Here is a 12,467-nt window from a genome sequence, read left to right on the forward strand (position 1 = left end):
CTGCAGCAGGTAGCGGCCCTTCCCTCGGCCCTCTGCTGCCCTCTGCTGGAACGGTGCTGCCAGCACTACCAGAGCTTATCCTCAAAGCCAAAGCTTTCTAGGGCACTTGGCCAATTCTTGATACTTCTTTTTGGTCTATCACAAAGAAGCTGACAAATTACAGCTTTTTATGACTTATAACTAAATATGAAGTAAAATCAATGTTCCGTTATCACAGAATGAGCAATATGACTGTTAAAAAAGCAATGATGCAAACAGTTAACCTAATTATCAATCAAGAAAGACAAGACAAATTTCTTCTACTTAAAAAAAAAAAAAGCTTGGGAGGTAGATGCGGTAAAAGGGGTCAAATATGTGGTGACATTAAAGAATTAAAAATAAATTAATTAATTAAAAAAGAAAAGCTTATCGATTACTATAATGTCCAAGATATCGTGCTCATCTTTAAAGGAACCCATAGAATGAGTTATACAGTTTCTATTTGCGGTGAATTTATAATCGTATCATCCAGGAGGAGTGGAAGTAATTGTAAAATGAGACAGATCAAGATAAATCCCATGAAAAGAGTACCAGATGGTGATGGGGCTTAGAAAAGGAAGAGCTCAGATTCAGATAAAGATCAGTGGGGTCTCGGAAAAGCGGCAAATGCAGCTATGCTGTAAGGAGGTGCTGGGTGTTCCAATGAGGGAACAACAGGAACGAGGTCTCCATCTGGGAGAAGAACGGGCATTTTCCTTGAAATAAGGGAGTGGTCAGGTGTGTCTAGAGATTAGAGCACGTGCAGACTGACAGGGAGAAATCTAGTTTTCTTTCCTCCCTTTATTCTACATTCTGGGTATTGTTTGAAGTTCATAGTTAATAAATTGAAGTTACTGTCACTCTAACTCTATGTACATATGTAAAAGTGGAAATTCTCCAGTCACAGGGAGGTGATATCTCCAGGCGCCAGCCCCAGGAGAAGTGCAACATTCCAAGGTAAAGGTAATAAAACTGTCTACTAGGCCCTGTTTGATCTGAGAGTTCCCCGGATTCATTTATCTTTGTACAAAACGTTAACGGCTAACTTCTGCTTCTTGTAATCTGCTTATCCAAGGATGTAGTAGGAGGCTTTATAAGCTGCCTCCTCTGGAAGCTCGGGGCTGATCTCCTCTAACCGTGCGCGGTAGAGAGTCAGTCGCTGGCCGGCTAATAAAGGCTCATAATTAATCTCAATTGGCTCCGTGGGTCTCAGAATCATTCGCGCCACAACATTTGGAGGCCCCAGCGAGATCCTCCCCAGAGAGAGAAGGGAAGTTTTCCCTAAGACCCACGGCCCCAGTTGCTCCAGGCGGGGCACAACTGCGTCCAGGGGGCGGCCGCTGAGAGATGATCCTCAGCCCCAGACGCCGGGCGGCCTTAGATCAGAGAGACCGGTGGACAAATATTCCTGAAAATTGGACGCGAGCCTTCTGTTTCTGTCTCACCGGTGAGTTAGTCTAAGAGTAATCTTAGACCTGTTTCTGTTCCTGTCTCACCGGTGAGTTTGTCTAAGAGTAATCTTAGACCTGTTTCTGCCTGTGGGCCCTGAGAACTAGTGGAAGGCTGGACGCGGCACAACTTCCCTAGTACGGTCAGGTCTGAGACGTCAGATCCTGACCCAGTACCTGTTTCGGATTCGGTTTCTGATACGCTAGCGTTTTGTGTTATCTGTAGTCTGTTTTGTCTGTCTGTATTGTGTATGTTAGTCCGGACCGGTCGAATGTACTGTTGCCCTCCTATTGCCTTGGTCCTCCGTCAAGTTTGTCTGATTGTCTGATCGCTCTGGTCTCTGAATATCTCTTGTGATTTTTGTGATTTTCAGTTTATTAACTCTTCCTTTTACAGGATTTCTTGCTGCTTCAGCACCGCCCGAGTGGCCACCTAGTCACCAAGCGGACCTTGTCTAACATTCTTATCTTTCCCAGGACTTTTATTCTTATTCACATCCATCCCCACTGCCATGGGACATGCTTCTTCTAACCCCACTCCCTTGCGGTGTCTTGTGGACAATTTTAAGGATTTCAGAAGACGGCCCAAAGTTATGGGTTGTCAGTCACTCCATTCTATCTCCAGAGGCTTTGCCAGGTAGACTGGCCAGCCTTTGGAGTCGGATAGCCATCTGAGGGTTCCTTTGATTTGCAGACTGCCTTCAGAGTCAGGAGTGTTGTTTATGGGAACCCTGGTCACCCTGATCAGGCTCCATACATAAATGTTTGGATAGATGTTGTGTCTGATGCTCCTAAGTATCGAAAAGATTGTCAGGGTAAGTCAGACTCTCTGCCGGCGCCTGCCTCTCATACGGTTCTTCTGGCAGGGCCAACGAGCACTTCCGCACCTCAGAAACCCCCTGAACCTGTTTTACAGGACTCTCCGGAAGATCCGGAGATCCCCAATCCCCCTCCCTATTATTCTCCTGGTAACCACTTTAAGCCCCCTGAGTCTCGGGAGGCAGCCCCTCTTCGGAGCCCACCACACACTCGGACGGGGGCTGTCTACTACCCTCCACAGGATCCGGACCCCATCCCCGATTCGTCGCAACCTGCAGCTGTCCTGGCGCCTGTCCGACAGATAGCCCCACCTGGGGGAGACACCCAGACCTCTTTCATGGTGTATGTCCCCTTTTCAACTAGTGATCTGTATAATTGGAAGTTGCAAACTCTGTCCTTCTCAGAAAAACCCCAAGGCTTGACCTCCCTTTTAGAATCCATCTTCTTCACCCACCAAGCCATGTGGGATAATTGCCAGCAGCTCTCACAGGTTTTGTTCACTACAGAGGAGAAGGAACGCATTCTAAGGGAAGCTGCAAGAGGGGTCTCGGACCCCACTGGGCAGCCCACCACTGACCCTGCACGGGTACAACTTGTATTTCCCAGCACCCAACCCAACTGCAATCCCAACACCGATCAAGGTAAGGAGGCTCTCCTGAGGTATCGCCAGTTGTTACTCCAAGGCATCCGGGCAGCAGCTCGCTGACCAGTTAATTTATCCAAAGTAAGTGAGATTATTCAGACTAAAGATGAGTCGCCTGCAGCATTCTTAGGTTACTAGAATCTTATAGACTGTATACTCCCATTGAACCGGAGGACCCAAATAATCGGCGAGCCATTAATCTAGCCTTTGTTAGTCAGTTGGCCCCAGATATCAGAAAGAAATTACAGAAACTAGAAGGATTTGAAGGAGAGAATTTATCTAAGCTTCTCGAGATTGCCCAGAAGGTGTTCAACAACAGGGATGAGGTCCAGAAGGTTATGTTTGTTGGACAGGATAAGTCACCACCGGCCAAAGGCCAAGCCGACGCCCCGAGGGAAAGGCAGGACTGGGGTCGGAATAACTTAAAAAGGACCAATGTGCATACTGTAAGAAGAAAGGACATTAGAAGAACATATGCCCCGAAAAGGGCCAGGGCCCGGGGGAAAAAGGCCCCACTCATTATGTTAGATGATGCAGAATGAGGAAGTCAAGGCTCCTACATTATGAGCCCCCAAGAGCCCAGGGTAACATTGCAAGTTGGGGGCCAATCTGTAAACTTTTTAGTGGACACAGGGGCTACGTACTCAGTCTTGCAGAATACAAAAGGCCCCCTACCGACCTAGGAAAAGGGACCATCACTCATTCGTTCCTGGTTATGCCTGAATGCCCGTACCCCTTACTGGAAAGAGACTTACTACAAAAATTACAGGCCACCATCTCTTTTAAGGAAGGACACACTGAACTAACTCTGGGGGCCACTCCATCTGCAATAATGCTCACTTGCCCCCCTCTCTGAAGAATACCTTTTATTAGAGGAGCCTGTTTTCGATCCTTCCCCTAATGCATCACTGTTAAAAAAAACTGCTGTGCAAGATCCCTCGGGTGTGGGCGGAGACTAACCCACCCAGATTAGCAGTCCATCAGCCTCCTACTGTTGTGCTAAATCCTGTATTGCAGTGCATATTCGGAGGCTCTTAAACGAAGGGATCTTAGTCTCCTGCCATTAGCCTTGGAATACCCCCGCTGCTTCCAGTTCAGAAACTGGGTACCCAAAACTACAGGCCAGTACAGGACCTCAGAGAAGTAAATAAGCTAGTTGAAACCATACATCTCATCGTTCCCAACCCCTCATCGTTCCCAACCCGTACACCCTCCTCAGCCAACTGCCACCTAGCCACCAGGTGTACACCGTCCTTGATTCAAAGGACGCTTTCTTCACTCTCCCCCTAGCAAAGATGAGTCAACCACTATTTGCATTTGAAGGGGAAGACCCTGATAAACTGTATTCAGGACAATTGACTTGGACTAGACTGCCATGGGGATTTAAGAACTCACCCACTTTGTTTGACGAGGCTCTGAGCCGGGACCTCATTGACTTTCGTCAGAGACATCCAGAGACTGTTCTTTTACAATATGTAGATGATTTACTCTTAGCCGCTACAACAGAAGTAAAATGTAAGCGGGCCACTGAAGATTTATTACAAGAATTAGAGGCTAAGGGATACCGGGTGTCTGCTAAGAAAGCTCAACTCTGCACTTCCCAGGCAGCGTATTTAGGATATAAGCTGCAAGGAGGCCACCGGACTCTGTCATCAAGCAGAATTGAGGCCATTTTAAAAATACCCCAACCCACCACTAAGCGGCAGGTCCGAGAGTTTCTTGGAGTCGTAGGCTACTGCAGGCTGTAGATCCCAGGGTTTGCAGAGTTAGCCAAGCCCCTGTATGCCAGCACTGGGGAAAGGTCTGAGGACTTGCACTGAGAGAAAGAAGAAAAAGTCCTTTGAGGCCCTAAAAACAGCCTTGACCACAGCCCCTGCTTTGGCTCTGCCTACTTTAGACAAGCCGTTCCAACTCTTTGTGACTGAAACTAGAGGCATAGCAAAGGGAGTCCTCACCCAGACTCTAGGACCATGGAAGAGACCCGTTGCATACCTCTCCAAAAGACTGGACTGTGTTGCAGCCGGGTGGCCTAATTGCTTGCGGGCCATTGCAGCCACACCATCCTCACCAAAGAAGCCCTGAAGTTGACTTTAGGGCAGACTATCCAAATTATAGCCCCCCATGCAGTGGAAACCATGCTCCGCAGCCCCCCTGATCGTTGGATTTCAAATGCACGGATCACTCAATACCAGATTCTTCTCCTTAATCCCCCACAAGTACAATTCTTGACCACTTCTGTTCTTAACCCAGCCACCCTTTTGCCTGATGATGACCCTCAGCAGCCATTACATGATTGTCTTGAACTTTTGGATAACATCGCCTGCCTCAGGCCAGACCTGATTGACGTCCCGTGGCCACAGCCGGATGCCACACTGTACACCGATGGAAGCAGTTTCGTCGCAGAGGGAGTCAGGTATGCTGGGGCGGCAGTAGTTGCTGGAGGGACTGTCATCTGGCCTCAGGCCCTGAGCCACGGAACATCAGTCCAGCGAGCCGAACTCATCGCTGTGACCCAAGTGCTCCGATGGGGTAAGGAGAAGACAGTTAACATCTATACAGACAGCAGGTATGCCTTTGCTACTGCACATATTCATAGGGCACTCTGTAAAGAGAGAGGACTACTCACCTCAGGGGGGGAAGGAAATCAGGAACAGAGAAGAGATCCTAGCTCTCCTGGAAGCCATCTGGCTGCCTAAGAAAGTGGCTATCATACACTGTTCAGGTCACCAGAGAGCTGAGTGTGAGATAGCCCGGGGAAATGCCTTTGCCGACCGAATTGCAAAGGAAGCTGCCCAAAAACCAGTGGGGCCCATTGACATTCTTCCAGTTCTGCCCCCCAGAACACTTCCAGACTCACCTGTCTACACCCAGGGTGAACTTGAATTATGCAGTAAGCTAAAGGGAGTAAAAAGACCCACTGGGTAGATTTGCCTCCCAGATGGATGCACCCTAGTACCCGGTGCCTTAGGTCAGAAACTAATCTCACTAGTCCATCAGAGCACCCACCTAAGAGGAACAAAGTTGATTGAACCTTTGAAAAGAGACTATTATATCCCAGGACTATACAAAACTGCCAAAGAGGTAACAACAAGATGTTATATTTGCGCCCAAGTTAACCCTGGGCCTCCTGTTAAAGTGCAAATTGGATCAAGACTAAGGGGCCAAGCCCGGGGGAACATTGGGAACTAGACTTTACAGAAGTAAGCCCTGGAACTTTTGAATTTAAGTATCTACTCGTGTTCATCGACACCTACTCAAGATGGGCTGAAGCCTTCGCAACTAGGAGAGAAACCGCTCAGGTAGTAGCTAAGAAATTAGTATCAGAAATAGTACCCCGATTTGGCTTGCCATTAATATTAAGGTCTGACAATAGCCCTCCGTTCATCGCCAAAACAAGTCAAACCTTAGCCAGAATATTAGGCATTAATTAGAAACTACACTGTATATATAGACCTCAGAGTTCAGGCCAGGTAAAAAGAATGAACAGAACTGTAAAGGAAACTTTAACCAAATTTAAACTTGAAACTGGCGAGAATTGAGTGAGCCTTCTCTCCTTTGCCCTTCTTAGGGTGAGATGTACCCCTCACCTCCAAGGCCTCACCCCATATGAAATCATGTTTGGGAGACCGCTGACTCTTCTGCCTAAGATAGGGGTAGAAGTGGCGACTGAAATTCACAATTTCTTACTACTTAAGTCCTTATAGGCACTACACTCTGCAAGGAAGGAGATTCAACACTTAATCTCCGCCGCCCAGGAGAGCCCTGGACAATCACTTAAACCTCGCCACTCCCACCGCGGTCAAGGTTGCTGGGAGATGTCATTGGATTCATCACACCCACATCAAGGCTGCTCAACCACCACCAGAGACTGAGAAATGGTGTGTCCGCCTAACAGGAGACCCTCTCAAGATAAGACTCTCCCGGGTTTAATTATAATTAGATTAATTGCTATTAATAATGTAAGAGGGAATCCTCATCAACCTTAACTACTAGCGAAAAAAATGCTGGATTTTGTGTCCTAATTCATGTCATTCCTCAGGTCTACTTTTACTCTGGTGGGGGTGGGGCAAAAGCACTTTCAATATTAGAGGCCAGAGTGAAAAGGGTCCCTATTTTAGTTCCCCTTTTAATAAGAATAGGAGTAGCAGGATCTGCTGCAGTAGGAACAGCAGCCCTTGTTACGGGAAGTTCCAACTATAAGGCCTTAAGCCAACAAATAAAAGAAGACCTATCAACTCTTGAAAATTCTATCAATCACCTTGAGACCTCTCTCAACTCCCTGGCTAAAGTAGTCCTGCAGAACAGAAGAGGACTAAACCTTCTGTTCCTAAAACAAGGAGGCCTTTGCATAGCACTAGGTGAAACTTGCTGTTTTTATGCCAACCGTTCTGGAATTATATAAGACAGCTTAGCACTAATAAAACAGAGGGTTAAAAACAGAGAAGAACGACTTAGGCGTGGAGAATCTTGGTATGAAGGACTTTTTAATAATACCCCTTGGTTAACAACTCTCCTTACGGCCATCACAGGCCCCCTTATTCTAGTCTTCCTGGGCCTTTTGTTCGGGCCCTGTATAATTAATTAGATAACTACCTATGTTAAGAAGCGGGTACAGGCAGTAAAACTCTTGGTTCTCAGAACTCATTACCAGCCACTCCAGGTTGAAGATTCAATGGTTTGAATTCCCACGAAAACCAGTGGGGAATGTAAAAGTGGAAATTCTCCAGTTTCAGGGAGGCAGTATCTCCAGATGCCAGCCCCCAGGGAGAGCAGTAACTCAGTTACAGGGAGATGATATCTCCAGGCGCCAGCCCCAAGAGAAGTGCAACATTCCAAGGTAAAGATAATAAAACTGTCTACTAGGCCCTGTTTGATCTGAGAGTTCCCCGGATTCATTTATCTTTGTACAAAACGTTAACGGCTAACTTCTGCTTCTTGTAATCTGCTTATTCAAGGATGTAGTAGGAGGCTTTATAAGCTGCCTCCTCTGGAAGCTCGGGGCTGATCTCCTCTAACTGTGCGTGGTAGAGAGTCAGTCGCTGGCCGGCTAATAAAGGCTCATAATTAATCTCAATTGGCTCCGTGGGTCTCAGAATCATTCGTGCCACAACACACATATATACACAAGTATGAAAGACCTATATATATCTGTATCCATATGTTTATGAAAGAGTGGTATGAGGTTTCCTTGGGTTTCTTAAAGACTAATTGTGATAGCTATGTAATGTTCCATGTGGGCTTGGACCAATAAAGACTGTGCAGTGCGATAATATTTTGAGATATGAATAATTTCCCCCACCTTTTTCATCTTTTTATTGTAAAATTCAGCTAGATAAGAAAATTATGCAAAACAAAAATATAGCTTAGTGAATTATTACAAGGTGAACATCCACCTTGCGTGAACATCCTAACACAACTGCTTCCGTCCCTTCAAAAGTAACTATTCTTTTATAGCAATTACTTCTTTGCATTTCTTTCATTTCTCTCTAGTTGGTCTCTAGCTAGACACTCTAGTTAAATGTGTCCCCCATTGTAAAATTGATCTGATATATCTCTCAAGTAATTATTTTATCTTAGTTCCCCCTGCCATCTCTTTCTTTTCTTTAAAATTTATTGGTTGCACAGCCTGGGTCGCTTGACCTGTAGTTTGGATCTTGTGATTGTGTGTGCATGTCATGTGTTGTGTTCTTCTGAACTCCATGTTCTCTGTAGACTGGAAGCTGGATGCAGAGGCTGGATCACAGTAAGGTTTGAAGCCTTTGACAAAATGCTATGTAATGAGACTTCTTTTATCTCAAAATCTCCGTGCGAAGTTAGCAACCATTGATTCTTTTTTTTTTTTTTAAATTAATTAATTAACTTTTTTTTATGGTTGCATTGGTTAACGAAATCCGGTAAGTTTCAGCTGTACATTTTAACAGTAAGGCTTATATATATTCACATTATGTGTTCACCTCCCATAGTTAGATTTCTTTCTGTCACCACATATTTAACCCCCTTTACCCCATCTACCTCTCCCCTCCAACCTCCCCCCTACCCTCTGGTAACCATGTCCATGAGTCTTTGTTTGTTTCTCCTGTTCATTTGTTGCTTTTAGGTTTATATCCCACATGTGAGTGATATGTGATTTTCAACTTTTTCTGTCTGGCTTATTTCATTGAGCATGATATCTCAAGGTCCATCCATGTTGTTGCAAATGGCAGTATTTCATCTCTTCTTATGGCTGAGTAATATTCTATTGTATATATGTACTACAGCTTCTTTAGCCAGTCATCTATCATAGGACACTTCGGTTGCTTCCATGTCCTGGCCACTGTGAATAATGCTGCTATGAACATCAGTGTGCAAGTATCTTTATGAAAATGAGTTTTCAAGTCTTTGGGGTAAATACCCAGTAGAGGGATTGTTGGATCATATAGTAGATCAATTCTTAGTTTTTTGAGGATCCTCACAGGCCACAACAACAATACAGGGAACAACAACATGCCACTAGGAGGCAGGTTATACTTCTTAGGAGAGCTAAGATCCAGCGCCAAGTGAATGTTAGGCTTGCCCACCACTCCTGCAGAGGATCCCCAGTGAGCCTCTGGACTTTCTGTATTTCTTGGGAGAGAACTGCCAAAGCTTATGAGATATTGTGCTAGTGGTCCAGGATATAAATACAACATTCAGTGTGGAGAATGGCACAAGTGCCCCCTTGGGCAACAGTTAAGATATCCAAAGCCATGCGATTTTGCAAGACAACTTTTCTAATTTGATCTACTTCATTAGTTACCAAACTAAGGGCTTTATGAGTATAATTCAAGGCTCGGGCAGTATGTTCTGCCAAAGCCGTCACTTTCATTTCAACAACCATATCATCTGCCACAGGTGGAAAGATGGCGAAGGTGTAATACCACCATGCAGTCTATTTAATGCGGATATGTTGCGAATAATATGCATCCCAATTTAGGGGGCACTGTGGGAGCGCTTGCCGAACAGTTGCTGGCAAATATGGGCTTCCCCAAGTACAGCAGCCTGTCCAATTCAAGGGAATATAGAGCCATCCATGGGCCCTACATACCCATAGGCTTCCTGGGGGCAAAATCATAGTTGGGTGGATACTGGCATACTTTTGTCCTGTCCACCAACGTGTGGAAGATAAAACAGTAGTTATATTTTGGCATAGGGGATGTGGCACCCACCCTAGCAGTCAGGACCCCATGTTTCTTTCAATATAATGAGTCACATCCTCAGTCACCTCCACCCCTTCACTAGTGAACCATGACCATCCATCATATTCCGAGTACCCCAGTAAGGGTCTATCAACTCGAGTACGATGATGGTCCAGTCGGGTGCCTGGGGTCCCCAGTGGGCCAGCCACCCCCATGCTGTGACATCAGCTATATGTATACACCAGGACAATCCTGCAGTAGCGCTGACAGGAAACTGTGCAGACCCAACAGTGTGAGACATTCACAATTGTAGCATAGGTATGTGCCCAATCAACCACGATATTCACATAAAATAGCTTAAGGTTGGAAAGAAAGGGAGCACAATGGTACAAAGGTAAGTCTTTTCCATCAGGCAAGATGCATGCTAACATCTTATTTTGTGATAAGCTTGTTGCTGCCGAGGCGGGCCGGCCTGGCTGGCAGTACCTTACCCGTTCCTCTTGGGGCATTGATCCCACTGTGTCAACATGACACAATATGGGAGAGCTCATGAAAGGCCACAGTGACAACACAAAGGTTTCCCATAAGATGGTATTTTCTTTTTCATCCATCTCTCCTATGGGATATCTCGCAGTTACTTGTGTGGCTAGTCAGCCATTACCCAAGGAATGACCTGTAAGTTTACCTCTAGTCCCTTGCTCCATGGGGCTATTAGGCCTACCCACTGGCAATGCGGGGCTTTTATTTTCCATGGCCAAGTCCATTGCACTGTTTTTCATCTTTTCAGACAAGTAGGGGTAGGTAGGAGTATATTACCATTGAGTCCATGACCAAGTTTCAACAGAGTTTTAGTTGTAGTTACCTGTAATTAATTGGATTGGGGCCACAAAGGATCTCCAGCTCGAGGTCGCTTGTTCAGGCCCCACAACATGTTCCACAGGGTGATCCTTCTCCTTGTTATTTGCTCATGCTCCCATTTCATGCAGCGAGGATGTGGCATATTCTGCTGCACATGGGGCACTTGGCACAGGCATCTGTGATATCTTCCCATTTCAGGGGAAGGTTCCACTGTTGCTTCACTGTCCACATAGTTTTAGAACCCAAGTGCTGCAATTGTCTGTGGAGCCAGTGTGCCACGTCAATGGCAGGAGCCTTTTCTAGCCACCGCACACGCGAGAATGCACCGCCTCAACATTTCCTGGAGTTATCAAGGGGACACGACTATAGTATGATAGACAGTTATGTCCTTTTCTTGTCCTCTCTCCCACAGGTCTTGCCACATGGCTTGTCCCCATAAAGGCCTATGGCCCATTAGCCAGTTTTGCCATTTCCACGTAGGCAACCATAATGTCAAGCCTTTAAACGTCACCTAACTATCAGTACAAATAGTCAATGGGCCATCTTCATGAGCTATAACCAACTATACAGCCCACAGTTCAGCCCATTGGTTGCTTCGGCTCGTTACCGGTATCATAGCAAATATGGTCAGTAGCTGGTTGTACCCCAATAGCTACCCACTTGGCTCCCTGCCCCCTACTGGACCCATTTGTGTACCATGCATCAGGGGGTATGGATGGCTTCCCTTCTTTGTAGGGGGGCACTCCTAAATCTGTAGGAACTGCAGCATCCAGTATATTGTCAGTGGTAAATTCAACTGAGCCTAAAACCGCCTGTAATTCCATGGCCAGAGGACTAGCAGCTATGGTACTCCATTATTCCGGATAGGCACCCCATTTCATGAAGGTAGGGGTTTGGGCCACTCGTGTTTTGGAGGCCTGTATCCCTGTGCATAACCAACCTTGTAAGATAGGGTAAGTGGTGCACACCTGCACTTTGGCCATGCCAGTCACTGCCTCATTGGCTTGCAAGGCTGCATATACAGCTGCTAATTGCTTCTCTGTTAGGGAATACTGGCTCTCTGAGCCTTTCCATAGTTGGGACCAAAAACCCACAGGGGTCCTAGTTTGTTCTGAATGTTGTCATAGCCCCAGCCATATCCTTCTGCTGTTATATGTATGTCCAACTCAAAAAGTTTACCTGGATCTGTTACGTGTAAGTCTTGGGCTTGCTGCACCACTTGTTTGATGGTGGTAAACTCCTTCTCTACCATTTCATCCCAGTCCCAAGTAGCTCCCTTCTTAAGCAGGCCATAAAACGGCCATGCTAGCTGTGCTAGGTGGGCCACAAACACTATCCAGTATCCTAAAAGACCCACATAATTCTGCAATTCTTTAACTGTAGTGGGTCATGGATATGCTTATATCTTATCAACTATAGCATCATAGATAACTTTCGTCTTACCCAACCAGACAACACCCAAGAATTTGACAGATAAGCCAGGTCACTGAACCTTAGTTGAGTTTACTGCCCAGCCACGTTTTCAGG

General features: G+C 46.0%; 1 protein-coding gene across 1 annotated transcript; it reads left to right on the forward strand.

Moving 5' to 3' along the window:
- The first annotated feature begins 1,978 nt into the window (after positions 1–1,978).
- LOC120591442 (pollen-specific leucine-rich repeat extensin-like protein 2) lies at positions 1,979–6,915 on the forward strand. The gene is made up of 3 exons (XM_039848915.1): positions 1,979–2,066; positions 2,333–2,926; positions 6,624–6,915. The coding sequence occupies exons 1-3, from the start codon at positions 1,979–1,981 to the stop codon at positions 6,704–6,706; spliced, it is 765 nt and encodes a 254-aa protein (XP_039704849.1). The 3' UTR covers positions 6,707–6,915.
- The last annotated feature ends 5,552 nt before the right edge of the window (positions 6,916–12,467 follow it).

This window comes from Pteropus medius, unplaced genomic scaffold, assembly GCF_902729225.1.
Source record: "Pteropus medius unplaced genomic scaffold, Ma_sr-lr_union100, whole genome shotgun sequence".
In the NCBI taxonomy this organism is placed as follows: domain Eukaryota; kingdom Metazoa; phylum Chordata; class Mammalia; order Chiroptera; family Pteropodidae; genus Pteropus; species Pteropus medius.

Bases quoted from the DNA above. Each gene is read 5' to 3' on its own strand.
- LOC120591442 (XM_039848915.1), top strand. From the start codon at position 1,979: ATGGGACATGCTTCTTCTAACCCCACTCCCTTGCGGTGTCTTGTGGAC. The intron at 2,067-2,332 runs GTCAGTCACTCC...TTCTTCTGGCAG, and splicing joins ACGGCCCAAAGTTATGGGTT to GGCCAACGAGCACTTCCGCA. The intron at 2,927-6,623 runs GTAAGGAGGCTC...TTACTACTTAAG, and splicing joins CAATCCCAACACCGATCAAG to TCCTTATAGGCACTACACTC.